General features: G+C 36.0%; 1 protein-coding gene across 8 annotated transcripts in view; it reads right to left on the bottom strand.

The window, feature by feature from the left end:
- The window catches only part of LOC110612751 (2-isopropylmalate synthase 2, chloroplastic), a 44,446-nt gene extending 26,950 nt beyond the window's left edge, over positions 1–17,496 (bottom strand). For 3 of the 8 annotated variants that reach the window (XR_006350435.1, XR_006350436.1, XM_043955879.1), the window contains exons 1-9: positions 16,623–17,495; positions 10,904–11,117; positions 10,740–10,820; positions 9,378–9,470; positions 9,190–9,276; positions 8,267–8,315; positions 7,736–7,787; positions 1,978–2,011; positions 1,822–1,896 (exon numbers count right to left, since the gene is read on the bottom strand). Coding sequence is in view for 3 of the 8 variants with exons in the window: in XM_043955879.1 (XP_043811814.1) it covers positions 1,822–1,896; positions 1,978–2,011; positions 7,736–7,787; positions 8,267–8,315; positions 9,190–9,276; positions 9,378–9,470; positions 10,740–10,820; positions 10,904–11,117; positions 16,623–17,323 (1,386 nt within the window). In the remaining 5 variants the exon portion in view is untranslated. Of the gene's footprint in view, positions 1–1,821; positions 1,897–1,977; positions 2,012–7,735; positions 7,788–8,266; positions 8,316–9,189; positions 9,277–9,377; positions 9,471–10,739; positions 10,821–10,903; positions 11,118–16,622 lie in introns of all 8 variants that reach the window. The other 5 variants (XR_006350434.1, XR_006350433.1, XR_006350432.1 and 2 more) reach the window with 3 other exon arrangements.
- Positions 17,497–17,699: the final 203 nt, after the last annotated feature.

The raw sequence follows: 17,699 nt of genomic DNA on the forward strand, positions 1-17,699 counted from the left end.
TGAAATTAGAATTGCTTTTGAACCATCTCCGGTACGTACATATCAAAGATCACGAGGCTTTCACAGTTCTAGTACCGGTGGTGCTGAAACATCCCAAACAAGGGGTAAGGGTGTTGCTTATGAGGAAGAGGGGTCAATTAATTCATCAAATTCTGGATACGGCTTTGACACATATAAACCAAATTTTATGTATGGTGGTATACCCGGTGGTAGCTCATCAACTAAAGATCCTTCTTCATCAAATTATGGATTTCATAGCCCATTTGGAGGGGTATCATATCCAATAAATTATCCTCCTATATATTCATATTACCCCTTATCAAAAACAGAGTCGACTTCATCGTACCCTTAACAGCCAACTTATAGTGATCCTAATGATATGGGTAATTCTTTATTCAGTTTTGATCCATAACAATATTATCAACATCAGCAACATCACCTTAATGATCAAAACTCGGAAAGCCGAAGTCCAAACCAACAAGAACCTGCATGACGTTCTTTTTGGTGGTAGTAAGGTTGGTAATTTTCTATATGATACTTAATTTAAGCTAAAGAGCATGTATTTGATGTATTTATGTTTATTATATATTTGTATAGTTTCTGTTATCTACAACCACGGCCACAATTTAAAACCATGATCATGCCGTTAACATTACGTTGCGGTTGTTACAGGCCTATCAGATGGTATTTTTATTATAATACGAGTCCCACACCAAACAACACATTTTTTATTAAGAACACGTGGGTGGATTATGAGTCATGTGGAACCCACATATTTATGATAAAAAAACATCAGCTGTATAGCCACATAGGAGGGGGCAACACTTCCCCTAAAATCAATTTAAAATTTGAAAAACAATTCTATACATTTTGAAAATTTGGCCTAACTATTTCAAAATTGCAAGTTTTAAATTAAACAAAAAAAAAATGCAAAGGTTTGGAATTTTTAAACCAATTAGCCAACAATATAACATTAGTCCATACAAGCTAGCTATTAAGGTAGCATTTCCTTTATTAAAATTAAGCAAAAAGCAACAGAAAAAAAAATCCAAAAGAATAAAAAGCACCTAGACAAGGTATAGGAACAAAGAAGCACATAAGAAAAAAAAAAAGAAATAAAGACAAAATGGCTAAGAAGAGAAAAAAAAATAAAGGACAATGAAAACAAATTTTAATTAAATTTGTAAAAAAAGAGGACGCAACAAAAAAAGTTAAAAAGGAAAGTCTACCAACTAAAACTAGCTAATAGGAAATTTACAAATAGAAATATGAACTCATAGAAGATGCAAGATATGAAATCTAAAATAGGAAATCAACTTCTGTCAATAAGGCTTTAGGAATTAAGCAAGCTCATTTAAGAATCAAGAGAATTTTAGTATTACCTTGGCAAACATATTAGCCTCTTGCTCTGTAATGAGCTTTAATTTTGAATATATTCTATTAACATAGATTCTGTGCATGTGTTTGTGTGCGTGTATGTGTTTATATACAATTTAATCTCTAACTGATAATTAAGAGTCTCTTGCTGGAATTTTTGTGAAATGTTGTAGAGACATGCCTAGGTGCTTGCCTCGCACCTTACTTGAGGTGTGTGACTTAACAAAAAAGGCACACACCTGTTAAGGGTTGCTAGCCTTTTAATGATCAAGGCACTGAGGTCTATGCTCCTTAGCGCCTAAGGCACATTTAACAACTATGACAAAAAAATATAAGTAGAGAAATGTTGCATACAAATTGAAATTTGAAATTACGCTAAAATAAATGCTCAGTTAATTAACTGCAAGTAAAATAATTTGACAAGTATCACTGGTTCATCTTAACCTTTTTTTGTTCAGCTATTGCCTTGAAACGCCAAAAGATATTGCCTAGTTGCTCATCATTCAATTCATAACCAAGCTGAAAGAAGCAAGTATATCAAATGGTTAAAGCACAAAGTTAAGAGGATAATTAATTAATTGTCAAATGTGAATATTCTACCTCGTTTAATCGATCTTTCAGAGCATGCCGGCCACTTTAAGCATAGAAGCAAAAAAGTAGAAGAAAATCAATAAGTTGACTTTTGCAGAGGCTAAAATATATATGATGGACTATTAATAGAAATCATTAATAGTAATTTAGTCATACATTTGCTTCAAAGAACCGAAACTCAACATACAACAAAATCAAACCGGAATTGAAGTGCCAAAATATGAACAAATTGAAGTCAAAACCTTGAAAAACTGAACCAGAATGTTATGATCTCAATTCACTGATCTTGTCACGAAACAATGAATAGGAAAATAGCACATTGGAGGGAGATCTTAACACCTCAAATTCAAAGAGAGTCTCAAATCTAAATGTCGACCAACATAGAAGGTTCCTAATTAGGAGGATTCAAATCTTTGGGATTCTAATTAGAAGGAATTTTATTCTCATTGTAAATATTTCTAATTTAGGTTTATTTTTTGTGTATAAATACTCAAAACTTGTAAAGATCAATTTAATCAAAATAGAATCAAAATTCCTCTCAAATTCTACATGGTATCGAAGCCTAGTTCTCAGATCTATAGCTTCGGTCTGTCGATTTAAATTTTATTTTATGACAGCTTCTTGGGTCTCAAATCTGCCGCCTCTAGATCACCTGTTTAGGGTGAGTTATTTGTGTCACCACCCCTACTGATCAAAATCGAGGCCCAAGATCGGCCTCCTATCCAATTCCGGCAGCCGGATGAAGCGCGTATAGCCCACACGTGCCTTCTTCTCTCTTCGCTCCGACACCACGCGCCAACGCGTGTGACCTTTTCCGGCGCGATCCAGCTGCTCCGTCTCCACTTCTGGCGTTGATTCAGCTTGGGTATTGCAGCATTGGGTGATATTTTGAGGTTTGGTACTCCGATTAAGGTGATTGTCCTTAGTAGCTTTAGATTTAGCTTTGAAGGCTACTGTTTGGATATTCTGCCACTTGGAAATTCTGTCTCTTGATCTACTAGTTCCATTGGTCCTCCAGTGGTTTTTTTCGACAATGATCTTTTCCGGCAGACTTGCCTTCAAGTCGCGCTTCTAATCTGCTGGACCCGTGCCTTTTTTGCCAGTGAACAGTAATTCTTTCTTAGCAATAATTTTTCACTGTTTTTTGATAAAAAAAGGGTAATGTTTTCTTGAAATGGCAGTAACTTATATGAATAATATAAGGACTTTTGATAATACTTTTATTTCGTCTCTTGCTTCTGCTACATGGATTATTGATTCTGGTGCAAATGCACACACGACGGGCTCCTCTGCAAACTTCCTTAATTACCTTCCATGTCGACAAAAAGACACTGTCAGAGTTGTAGTTGGTTCTTCTACTCCTATATCTGGAATCAGTTTTATTGTTTGTACTCCAAATATCAAGCTACCCTCTGTTCTTCATGTTTCTTGTTTCTCTGTTGATCTTTTATATGTTAGTGCTCTCACCAAAGCGCTCAACTATAAAATTGAATTTTTTTTCATGATCATTGTGTTATTCAGGATCTTCAAACTGGGAAGATGATTGGCAATGGTAGACTGCATGATGGCTTATATATATTGGAAGGGAATCTGAGTTTAAATTCACCTCCTTGGGCTCTTTTTGGAAAAAATCAGAATGTCAGCTAGGAAATCATATAGTGGCATCGATGATTAGGACACTCATCCTACTTTATGTTAGAGAAACTTTATCTTAATTTATTTTCCTAGGCTCAATGTGGTTCTTTAGTTTGTGATGCTTGTGAGTATGCTAAGCGTACAAGAACCTCTTGTCCCTACAGTAATAATAAGAGTACGATTCCTTTTGTGACCATCCATTCTGACGTTTAGGGACCTACTCAAACGATCTCACTATCTGGTAATCGTTGGTTTGTTATTTTTATTGATTGTTGCACTCGCATGACTTGGATTTATTTAATAAAGGCAAAGAGTGATGTTAGATCTTGCACAAAGCACTCTATTTCTAACTTTCTCTCTTATAATTCTGTCTCCATCCTATAGAGCCTTTACTTTATCTATTTCCTCTGTGTCTATTCCACAGGATTGGAAGGAAACTCTTACAGATTCTAAGTGGAAAGGAGCAATGGTTGAAAAGACGAAAGCATTGGCAAAAAATGAGACCGGAAAGCTTGTCACTCTCCCACCAGGAAAGAAACTTATTGGCTGTAAATGGGTGCTCAGTGTGAAACACAAAGCAGATGAATCAATTGAAAGATTCAAAGCTAGACTAGTGGCCAAGGGATACACTCAAACCTATGGAGTGGATTACCAGTAGACATTTGCCCCTGTTGCCATAATGAACTCAGAGTATTGTTATCTTGTGCTGTCAACCTCGACGGGAATCTCCAACAATTTGATGTAAAAAATGTATTTCTCCATGAAAACTTAGAGGAGGAAGTGTATATGAAAATCTCTCCTAGATTTGCTGATGAAAAAACACAAAGAAAGGCGTGTAGGCTAAAGAAGGCTTTATATGGATTAAAGTTTGATCGATTCAGTATAGCTATGATTTTCTTTGGCTATCAACAGAGCAATGCTGATCATACCCTATTTATCAAACATCACAAGGGTAAAATTACTCTCCTTATAGTCTATATTAATAATATAGTAATGATAGGAGATGACACTGAAGAGATGACTCGGTTGAAAAAGCTTTTGGCTCAGAAGTTCAAAATTAAAAATCTAGGAAAACTGCAATATTTTCTGGGAATCGAGGTTGCCAGATCAAAGAAGGGAATCTTTATTTCTCGAAGAAAATATATTTTAGATCTTTTAAAAGAAACTGGTATGTTAGGTTGCAAACCAGCAGAAACTCCCATTAAGAGCAATCACAAGCTACAAAGAGGAATTGATGAATCAGTAGATACGGATAGATATCAGAGATTGGTAGACAGACTGATTTATCTTTCGCATACTCGACTAGACATAGCATATGCAGTCAGCTTAGTTAGTAAGTTTATGCATGATCCTCATGAGTCTCACATGCAAACTGATTTTTGCATTTTGCGATACTTGAAGTCTGCTCCTGGAAAAGGTCTCCTATTCTCTAAATATAGTCATCTTCGCATACATTCATTTACAGATACAGATTGGGCTGAATCCCTTATGATAGAAGGTCGACTAGTGATTATTATACACTTGTGGGAGGAAACCTTATCACTTAGAGAAGCAAAAAGCAAAGTGTTGTTGCTTGATCAAGTGCTGAGGCGAAATATAGAGCAATGGCACAAAGCGTTTGTGAACTCTTATGGTTGCAGAGATAATTGGAGGAATTGAAACTACTGGAAAGGGGCAAACTCTCTTGTACTATGACAACAAAACTGCTATCAGTATAGCTCACAATTCGGTTCAACGTGACCGAACAAAGCACATTGAGATTGAACAACACTTCATTAAAGAGAAAATAAATGGCGTCTTGAGGTTAAATCACGTAACTTCCTATGACCAACTAGCTGATGTGTTTACCAAAGGGCTCTGCAACAAAATCTATCATATCTTATGTGTGATATCTATGCACCAACTTGAGAGGGAGTGTTGACCAGCATGAAGGTTTTTAATTAGCAGGATTCAAATCTTTGGGATTCTAATTGGGCTTGATTTAAGGGATTTTATTCTTATTGTAAATATTCATAATTTAAATTGATTCTGTGTATAAATACTCAAAACGTGTAAAGATCAATTTAATCAAAATAGAATAAAAAATTCCTCTCAAATTCTATACTAAAATATTTTTGTTATTAATCTATTTATTTTATTGAATAAAAAGATAACCCCTTGTATAGGGAGATTCACACAATTATAGTTCTACAAATCCGATACAAGCCCAATACAAGCTATCATTTAATAAGAAACTACTAAGATAAGATAATATAAATCTAATAAAAAACTTCTAGATAAATGCAATATGTTTGTTGCAAATAAATATACTGTAATTGATAAACTTATTCAATATTTTGACTCTATTAAATATTTAGTCTATCCATTATCCATAATATCATTTCCTTCCTGGAAAACGATCTTGTCATCAAGTTCAAAGGTAGAATATGCAGCCTGGAATTATTGATAGACTTCCATGTGGCTTTGCAACCAGGATAACCTTGCAAACTCTAATTAATACATCCCAAACCTAGGTGCTTGGTTTAAAGGCAACAATTGTGTGCCTCTTATCATAATACTCTTTAATACGAAATGAACCACTTCAAATAGGTTCATTGCTTCGGCCCACAATACGATGAATCCAGCATGAGCTACATGAGCTCTCAATAGTTTACCGGATAAATTGATAAGTCGGTAAGTGTATCTGAATTTCACTCAAAACTAAAATCATGTTCTTTTAAAGCATGATTTACTACATCTACTCAAGCAGATCCCGAAATGACAATAATAATACCTTGGCATATTGGGGCACCACATGTCCTTCTGTCCTCCCAATAGCTTATTGACCAAAATTATTACATGAGCGAATTCAACTTTTTTAAATTTGTTGCATCACCTATAAAGGCCGATTCTAAATTTCTAATACCAATTTGTTACGATCCCAAGTCACGGATCTTGTCAAGGAATAATGAATGGATAGCAGAGGAGTTTATTGAAGGGAGCTCTTAACACTTCAGACTCAGTTAACAAAAGTGTTTTAAATCTTAAATATATTTGTTATTAATATGCTTGTTTTTTTTGAATGAAGAGATATACCTTATATAATGAAAGTTAATACAATTATAGCACTTCTAATTAAAGTAGAAGTCTAATACAAGCTATCATTGGATAAGAAACTACTAAGATAAAATAACAGAAATTTGATAATAAACTACTAGATAAATGCAAGCTATTTGTCACAAATAAAATATAATCTATTATAACTAAGACTTATTCAATAATTGGACTATATCAAAATAATAGATTTGATCTATCCATTATCCATAACACGAAACAAAAGTTTAGATCAATTCCGATTCATAAGTAGACTCCAGAGAGAAATGGAACTATAACTAGAACCGCACACAACTAGCATTGATAGTGGCTCCAATTGCCTCCAAGAAAAATACCATTCATGCTGTTAAATTTGGGCCAGGCCTAACTCACCCCAAAAGCTAGCTCAAGGAGAAGGATTGCCTATGGCCCATATAAGGGGCACATTACCCCTTTCCACAATTGATGTGGGATTCAACACACCCCTCACACCCAGAATTTTTTATTGATGTGTGGCACATTTATGGGGCGCCCAACATCGGATGGGGAGGCTCTGATACCATGTTAAATTTAGACCAGGCCTAACTCACCCCAAAAGCTAGCTCAAGGGGGAGGAGTACCTATGGCCCATATAAGGGGCACATTACCCCTTTCCATTACCCCTTTCCACAACTGATGTGGGATTCAACACATGCTATATGTAGGACAAGAAATTAAAAACCTAGCAGCTACTGTTCAAGCACCTAAAGAACCAAATATGGTTTTCCGTCTTATTCATGCACATTCTGAAATCCATGCACCCAAGGAATTACCTTATTCTTTTTGAATATCACCAGCTAGACTATATGTTTAGCTAACTGTAAATAGATTTCAATCTTGCTATCTACTAGCACCACCTACAGAGTTCAACTTAAGTCCATTCTTATAACTTGATCAACAGCAAAAAGAACAATAAATCGCTATTTGCCTTCAATTTGATCACCAAATTTTGTCACTATAAGAAATTTACAAGACAAGACTTAAAGAAATGATCCATCATAACAACAAAGAAAATTAATACCTGAGTTTTCCAAGGACAATCCCTGCATCATTGGATCGTTCAAGCCCAATATCTTCAGGTAGGGGTGAGCATTCGGTCGGTTCGGTTCAAAACCGAACCGAACCGAATAAACCGAAAACCGAAATTTTAGTTTTTATGAAAACCGAACCGAACCGATTTTGGTCAGAAACCGAATCGAACCGAACCGGTCTGATTCGGTTCGGTTCAGTTCGGTTTGATCGGTTTCGATTTTTAATATTTTTTTAATTTTTTACTCTTTATTTTTAGTATTTTAAAATTTAATTAAAATATTTTAATTTTAATATAATTTAATTTCTCTATATTATTGAAAAAATATATTATTATCCCAAATCGGTTCGGTTCGGTTTTTTCGGTTTTTTTCTGATCAAAACCGAACCGAACCGAAATAACCGAAATTTTTGAAATTTAAAACCGAACCGAACCGAAATGTATAAAAAACCGAACCAAATTTTCAAATCGATTCGGTTCGGTCGGTTTTTTCGGTTTGAACCGGATTCTGCTCAGCCCTATCTTCAGGAGATATAATCTCATATGTACCTTTATGTTTCAGCATTCCATCCTAGAAAATAAGAAATATATATATGAAGAAATTATCTGATTTAAGCTACAGTCTAAAAGGAATGATTTAAAGATACCACTGTCAATTAGGAGATGTTTCCCCAAAATGCATAGCTAACAAGGTAACCCATGAAAAGCAAACCAAATGGGCCAAGATAACCAATACTAGCACTTTTTAACTCCAAATAGAGTATATTACTAAAAACTACATACCATGAAATGTATGTTCGGCATTGTCATTAGAACAATTGTTGCTTTTAAGGTAAATTTAACATGCTCTAAAAACTCCAAAATAGATAAACTACATTTTCACATTGCTTTTTGTAACACTAGAAATCTGCTCTTAAAAAGCAGGTTTCATAAAATTTCAGCACGTGTACATAATCTTCAAAAGCTAATGAAGCAACTTATTCATAAAATGAATTTTGAAAGAAACAAAATAATGAAGGTTAAAATCTTCAGCCTTTTACTAACGCAAATCTCCATGCTATCAAGACAAAAGCATGATTTGTCAACCTCTCATTGCTTTGCAGAGTATGAAATTCTCAAGCAACTAAAATACCTCTTAATCGTTCCATAAGCTCAAGCAATGATCACCAGGTCAAATTTCCAACTATTCCCAACCCCATAGAAAAATTCAACTGCCATATCTGGACATAAGGTCCTTAGCAAAAGAACAAGCTGGTCATAGGATTCAATAAAATGGATAAAGATATTCTAAAATGCGATACTAAATATTCTTTTAAGAAAAAAGGCACCCAGATAACATATAAATGATTCTGCAACAAAGGTTTAATGCAAACCCATTGTCTAATCATAAAGGTAAGCTGATAAACATAATATATGCTTAGTGTTTGGAGTTCAATAGTACCAACCTGATGTATGCCGCTCTCATGAGCAAAAGCATTAGCACCAACAATAGCCTTGTGTGGTTGCAACTGCAATCCAGTGTACTCTTCTACCTAAAGAATCAAAGGCAAGTAAGAAGCATGATACAAACAACCAACAGTTCATAAAGAAAAGAAAACACATGACAAACATGCAAAGAAGCTCAGAATCATACCATCTTGCTTGCCATAGTGATGCGTTTAGGATTGATTCCAGTATAAAGACCTCCTAAAACATGCTCTCCACGACATTTTATGGCCATTACAACCTACAAGCATGTAAGTAAAATAAACATAACAACAAAAACACAAATGCAAAGAAAAATGTGAATGAAAGAATTAAGATGCAAGAATATGATATGAAGTATCGTGACCAAAAATAAATGCTTCAGTAACACTGCACACTCAAAGAAGTGAAGTCCGAGTAACATTGATTTTAGAAATTTGATGGTGCTATAGAAATGCAATTAAAACCCAACTTAGCTCATATACAAGCCTAGTAATTAGGTTGTGCATTCAAAGAAACAGTACAAGAAATCAGGGAAGCACACATGTTGTGCAAGGAGAAGAAACAGCAAGTTATTTCTATACAATAATCAATATAACTAAGGGTGAGTAGAATTCAATTCAAACCGAAAAACGTATTGAACCAATTTAATTAGGAAATTCAGTTTGGTTTTTTGGTAATTCAGTTCAGTCTTTTATATAAGAAATTCATTTTGTTTGGTTTAATTTTCCAATGAAAATAGGTTGAACTGAACTGAACAATTATTTTAATCAAGTATTATTAATCCTTAGAGTTAAAAATAGGAAATATAACTGAAATCACTCAAAAATAAGTCCAAAAAACACGCCCAAGAAGATCAAATTGAACTGAACCAATTCAGGTCAGTTTGCTGAAAATTTCAGTTTCTTTATTTCAGTTCAGCCTTCTTCCTAATTCAGTCTGGCTTGATCTTCTATAAAAATGTGTTTTTCTAATTTTTCAAACTAAACTGACTGATGCTCACCCCAAATATGATAGTCAAGTTCAGTGATGAGATAGCAAAAATTCTGAAGTTGCCCATGGAAAAAAATGAAAAAAGAGAGGAGATTAGGGCAGAGAAAAAAGTTGATAATCTAAAAGCTCCAAACAAATTTTCTATTAATTGCATATATTTATTATCATCAGTAGTTGCAATCCAGGATTAGAACTTTAAGAATTTTAGGATATTTTGACTACATGAAAGGATAGTGTGTACAATGAGATACATAGAGATTATTTTAGATAAAAACACAAATCACGTCTTTCTAATGGTTCTAATAAATAAGTCTAAAAAGGTGCAATTTCCAGGCTATACAATTGCTTAAAATTGAATTCCTTCATTTTTAAATGACAACAGTAAGCTAAAACTGGATTTTCATTTTAAGAACCAATTTCAGAAAGAAACATATCAAAGAGAGTCGGTAAACTACAATATGAAGCATTTCAGACACTTAAACCAAAGCTTCATTACAAATTGGTAGAAGCACTCATATTCATGCACAGAATAGATCACCTCCTCCAATGAAGCATTTCCAGCTCTCTCACCAATGCCATTGATTGTTACTTCAAGTTGTCTTGCGCCTGCATATGCTCCCTGAATTTAGTAAAAGCAAGGATGTGAGCACTTAGGTTCTAACCCAACTTGTATTAAATGGAATAGAAAGAACAACGGCATACTGCTAAAGTGTTAGCTGTAGAAAGTCCAAGATCATTTTGGCAGTGTGTTGAAATGACGACATTTTCTATTCCAGGAGTATTGGCCTTTATATCAGCTATTAACTGTCCAAATTCATTAGGCAATGTTATCCCAACAGTGTCAGGTATGTTCAGAGTTGTTGCACCAGCCTTGATAACTTCCCCCAAGATCTGATACAAGAACTCTCTGTCAGATCTGGCAAGGAATCCAGAAAAACAAGAGACCATCAGTGATAAGAAAAAGGATAAGCAAATGTACCCTAAAATTTCTAAAGAAAAGAAGTTTCTGACACTTCTATCATTGAACATAACATTCATATAACAATAAAACATAAATTATTAGTTCATTAATTACTATAGAAAGGAACAAGCAACCAAAATGAAAATTTAAGATGTTGATTTAAGAAAAAACCTAAGGGAATCACTCCTCTTTGACCATCTTTCATGACTGGTACTAACATATAACAACAAAATCAATTACAGCTTTCAGAAATGAATTGAATTAATTGAAAATACAGATTTAGCAGCATAAAGCTTTTCCCTTTTCACCTTCTCTTCACCCACAGTAGACTAGAATGGATTGATTAGTGAAATATAGATGACCATGACCTGTGTTAACAACTTTGTTCATTGTGCCAAAATTATTAAAAAGAATATATGATTTATGTCCTTTTCCATGGAACTGCAGACAAGTATTCCATGTGGTTGACCACAAATCATAAGGTTAATGAACAGATTCCAGACTTCTAATAAAATGAAAATATAATCAAATGTACTGGCGTCACAACAAGGACACATCAAGGATCAACTGATTGCTCAAAAATCAAAGAAGTAACACCAGAAAATTTATAAGGCCAAAAAAGGAAAGTAGTCTCTACATTGTTTTGAATAGACAATACTTAGACTTAGCCTCTACATTGTTTTGGATATACTAACAACAAAGAAACATTGATCCCAAACTAGTCAAACTATGGCCTTTATGAATCACTTTATGCCATTCAACTATACTTATAACTAATTCCTCATCAATACCCAAAAATTGTAAATCTTTTGATACTACTTCCCTTTATGTCTGTTGACTTATTTGCTAATCCTAACTGATTCTAGGGATATGATTTGATTTGATTAGGATCCTTAATTATCTCTGTAATTATTATTTGATTATTTGCTTCCTGTTTAGATATAATTCTTTGTGTATAAATAGTCATATAACCAATTGTAAAGATTAAGAGAGAAATACAAGAATTCTCTAAATTTTCCCAAAATTCTTCATGGTATCAGAGCCTTTTCCTGATTTTAGGGTTCAAATTTAATTTTTTCCTCTAACCCATCTAGGAGCCTTTCCTCCTCTCACAGCCGGCACCAAGACTGTCGCCAGCCGATCGCCCAGCTCCGACGCTGAAAAAGCCCGCACATGAGGCTCACGCGCCTCCCTTTCCCGGTGCGTGACCAATCGCCTGACGCTGCTTCGCGGCTCCGATCATTTCGGCAACGATTCTAACCATCTTTCCAGCCTTCCCGTGCCGCTAACCGGTCTTTTGGTGAATCAATTGGGCTCTCTTGTGTGTACAACCTTGGGTACCTCCTATTCTTTCACGGTTCACAAATTTTTACCATGGCAGAAGGTAAAAAGATCTCGATTCCTAACTCTGATTCCTCGTCCTCCAGTGCCACATCTAACTTTGTAAAGTCAAGTAATGCTTCCTCTCTTAATAATATTCCATGGATTATCGATTCTGGTGCGAATAGACACATGACAGGCTCTTCTAAAGGCTTTCTCAATTATTTTCCTTCTCTAACCAAAAATAGTGTCAGAATTGCTGACGGCTCTTTTACTCCTATATCCGGAACAGGTTCTGTTATTAGCACGTTATTTGCACATCCAACATTAAATTATCATCTGTCCTTCACGTTCCCCACTTTCCTGTCATCTTTCCTGATCATTGTGTTATTCAGGATCTTCACACAGGAAAGAGCATTGGCAATGGTAGGCTGCATGATGGCTTATATATGTTGAAGGGTGATCCAGGTTCTTCGATATCTCAAGCCTATTTTGGAGAAAATAAGGATGTTAATCAGGAAATAATATAGTGGCACAGACGGTTAAGGCATCCATCATTTTTTGCCTTAGAAAAACTTTATCCTAATTTATTTGCTAGAACTCAGTTTGATTCTCTATTTTGTGATGCTTGTGAGTATGCTAAACACACTAGAACATCCTATCTTTTGAGTCATAATAAAAGTCAAATTCCTTTTGTGACTGTTCATTCTGATATTTGGGGGCCTACTCAAACTGTCTCCTTGTCTGGTAATCGATGGTTTATCACTTTTATTGATTGTTGCACTCGAATGACTTGGGTCTATTTGATTAAAGCTAAAAGTGATGTCTTTTCTTGTTTTCAATCCTTTCATAAGATGGTGTGTACTCAATTTAACACTAAGGTGAAAATTTTGAGAACTGACAATGGAAGAGAATACATGGATAGTAGCTTTTCTGCTTATTTGGAGAGTAATGGGATAGTACACCAGACTAGTTGTCCTTATACTAGTGCTCAAAATGGCGTTGCTGAGAGGAAAAATAGGCATCTATTGGAGGTAGCTCGATCTCTTATGTTCACCATGAATCTACCCAAAGCATATTGGGGAGATGCAATCCTTGTATCTGCTTATCTTATCAATAGAATGCCTCTCAAGACCCTTGACTTTACGAGTCCTTTGGCGATTCTACAAGGGAAGAATTCATATGTTGTTCCACCAAAAGTATTTGGGTGTGTTTGCTTTGTCCATACTAGGACGGCAGGGAAATTGGATCCCAAGGCCCTTAAATGTGTGTTTGTTGGGTATTCTCCAACACAGAAGGGATACAAGTGTTATCATCCTCCCTCTAGGAAATACTTAGTCAATATGGATGTTACTTTCCGAGAAACTAAACCCTACTTCAGTACCACCCACTCACCTCTTCAGGAGGAGAATAATGAGCAAGAAGAGGTGATCCCGAATTCTGTGATTCTGAATGATATGGTTCAACTAGAAAGTTTGAGTTCTAGTAGACAGGGGGAGATGTCCAATCAGGGAGAGAGAACTGGTCGTTTGGACAAGCCAGATTTAAGAAGATATTCGAGGAGAGAACAGGCAGAAGAAGCCATTATGCGAGTAGAGTCAAGAATCTTCTCATGGTGAGTTACCCAGTCATGAATCTTCTTCTGGTGAGTTACCCACAACTCTTGAATGTTTCAATGACTTGGATAAACCTATTGCACAAAAAAAAGGGGTCAGATCTTGTACTAAACACCCTATTTCTAACTTTGTTTCTTATGAATCTTTATCTCCTTCCTATAGAGTCTTTACCTTGTTTATTTCCTCTGTGTCTATTCCACAGGATTGGAAGAAAACTCTTGCAGATCCTAAATGAAAGAAAGCAATGATTGAAGAGATGAAAGCATTGGCTAAAAATGAGACTTGGGAGCTTGTCACTCTCCCACCTGGGAAGAAACTCGTTGGCTGTAAATGGGTGTTCACAGTGGAAACACAAAGCTGATGGCACAATTGAACGGTTTAAGGCTAGATTGGTTGCTAAAGGATTCACCCAAACCTATGGAGTGGATTACCAAGAGACATTTGCCCCAGTTGCAAAAATGAACTCAATCAGAGTTTTGTTATCCTGCGCAGCCAACTTGGATTGGGACTTGCAACAGTTTGATGTGAAGAATGCTTTCCTCCATGGAGATTTAGAGGAAGAAGTGTTCATGGAAATTCCTCCTGAATTCGCTGATGAGAAGACACATGGAAAGGTGTGCAGGTTAAAAAAGGCTTTGAATGGGCTAAAACAATCTCCTAGAGCTTGGTTTGACAGGTTTAACAGAGCCATGATATCTTTTGGTTACCAACAAAGCAATGCTGATCACACTCTGTTTATCAAACATCACAAGGGTAAGATCACCCTTCTTATTGTTTATGTTGATGATATAGTGGTGATAGGCAATGACAAAGAGGAAATGACTCAACTAAAGAGGTTGTTAGCTCAAGAATTTGAAATCAAAGATCTAGGAAAACTGCAATATTTTCTAGGTATCGAGGTGGCTAGATCAGAAAAAGAAATTTTCATCTCCCAAAGAAAGTACATTCTGGATCTGTTGGAAGAAACTGGTATGATGGGGTGTAAACCAGCAGAATCTCCCATTGAAAGTAATCACAAGCCGGAAGCAGGAACTGGTGAGTCCGTGGATTTTGGAAGATGCCAGAGATTGGTAAGAAGGTTGATTTATCTCTCACACACTCGACCGGATATAGCCTATGCTGTTAGCTTAGTCAGCCAATTCATGCATGAGCCTCGCGAGACTCATATGCAAGCTGTACTTCGCATCTTAAGATACCTAAAGTCTGCGCCAGGGAAAGGGCTTCTTTTCTCCAAACATGGTCACCTCCGAGTTGAAGCTTTTACAGATGCAGATTGGGCAGAATCTCTCGATGACCGGAAATCTACCTCTGGCTACTGCACAGTTGTGGGAGGGAACCTTGTCACCTGATGGAGCAAAAAACAAAGTGTTGTTGCTCGGTCAAGTGCTGAAGCAGAATACAGAGCAATGGCCTAAGGTGTGTGTGCACTCTTATGGTTACAGAAGTTATTGGAGGAGTTGAGATTGCTCGAGAGACACAAGATAACTTTATATTGTGACAATAAAGCTGCTCTAAGTATAGCACAAAATCCAATCCAACGTGACCGAATGAAGTACATTGAAATTGATAACAGAAGGTGTCTTGAGCCTAGTTCATGTGACTTCTATTGGGCAACTTGCAAATGTGTTTACTAAAGGGCTCAACAATAAGATCTACCATAATCTGATTTGCAAGTTGGGCATGTGCGATATTTTTGCACCAACTTGAGGGGGAGTGTTGACTTATTTGCTAATCCTAATTGATTCTAGGATATGATTTGATTTGATTAGGATCCTTAATTACATCTGTAATTATTATTTGATTATTTGCTTACTATTTAGAAATAATTCTTTGTGTATAAATAGTTATATAAACCAATTGTAAAGATTAAGAGAGAAATACAAGAATTCCCTAAATTTTCCCAAAATTCTTCAATGTCATTTTAAGTCTCTCCATTCTTCTTATTACGGCTGCTACCACTATTAAACCATGCTTCCATACTGGGAATTTTTATAGTTTGAGTGAACATGATTAAACCATTCTATTCAACCCTATTTATTCTCAAGTAAATAAAAAAATAATGAACTTCCAACTGTTTAACTCTATTTCAGTCGCTGTCTCCACTTATAAGAATGCATCAGTTCTCACTTTCAAGTTATTCACGCTTCATTTATTCGCTTACCCAGAAAAGATGCAAATATTCTCGGGAGATTCAAATTAAATCAGCCTACCCCAATATCCTAATCTCAGTAACCAAAGAACGCATAAATTGACAGACCTCTGTACCTCTGACGCTCCAACTGGGTACATCTGGAAAATGAAATGAGTCGCTCAACATTTCGTTTCATGATGAATATTCCAAAATTAGATTTTAAGAGAATTAATTATAGACTCAGTGCTGGACCTAATTTCGAATAAGTAAAGGTGAGAATATAAGAAAAATAATAGAATGATTCAAGGATTCTTATTCCAATTTCATCTAAAAGAAGAATAAAAGGTTCCGTGAAAAACAAAAAATCTAATATTCCAAATTCAAAATTCGAACCTGCCAGCATCCTCAGGGCTAAACTCGACATCATCACACCCCAAACTCCTGGCGAATCTAACCATATTCCTGGCAATCTCCAAGACCTCCTCTTTACTCTTCTTCAACTTGTACTGCATATGAATCGGACTTGTGGCAATAAACGTGTGAATCCTTGGCCTCTTGGCATACTGTACAGCCTCCCACGCAGTCCTAATATCCTTTTCATTACACCTCGACAACCCACAGATCACCGGCACATAATCATCCTCATCGACGGCATTTCCCACTTCTTTAGCGATCGTTTTCACGGCCTCAAAATCATCCTTGGAGGCAGCAGGAAATCCAGCCTCAATTATGTCGACGCCAAGCTTGGACAACTGACGAGCGATGTCGAGCTTTTCCTTAGAGGTGAGGGTGGCGCCAGGGGACTGCTCGCCATCGCGGAGAGTGGTGTCGAAGATACGGACATAGGAAGGATCAGAAATATGGTTGGGTATGTACTGAGGGCGGCGACGGCGAGGAGGAGGAGCGGCGGAAGAAGAAAGGGAGCAGGAAATGATGGCCTTGATGTTGGGATTGGAAGAGGGTGATGAAAAGGAAGGATTTAGAGGGAAATGGGAAGACTTAGAGGTGAAACGGAGAATAAAAGGAGAGAGAGGTCGACACTTGGCAGTGATTTGAGAGACAGGGAATTTGGGTTGTGTGGGGATGGACGCCATTGAAGAAGAAGAAAAAGAGAGAAGAAATGATAACGAGGATGATGATGATGATAGAGTGATAAACCCTAGCAGTTATTGAAATTGAAAAGTGAGGTTTAACTTGTATATTAAATATGAACACAAAATCTAAGAAGGTTTTACTCTCTGAAGTCTGACCAGTCCAAGATCGAAATGTGCAAGTTCCGTTTGGCGTTGATTCAAAGAAGCTTTAAAATATTTCTTTTAAAAAAAAAGCCTGATTGGACGTGAAGTGCCAAATTTTTTACAGTTAATTATAATTTTGGACAACAAAACTTTAATTTTAAATTTTTTTTATAATTATAGAGGATTTCTAAAATAATTTGTGAAATGGTCTGTTGTTAAAAAGACGATTCTT

This window comes from Manihot esculenta, chromosome 4, assembly GCF_001659605.2.
Source record: "Manihot esculenta cultivar AM560-2 chromosome 4, M.esculenta_v8, whole genome shotgun sequence".
Taxonomy (NCBI): domain Eukaryota; kingdom Viridiplantae; phylum Streptophyta; class Magnoliopsida; order Malpighiales; family Euphorbiaceae; genus Manihot; species Manihot esculenta.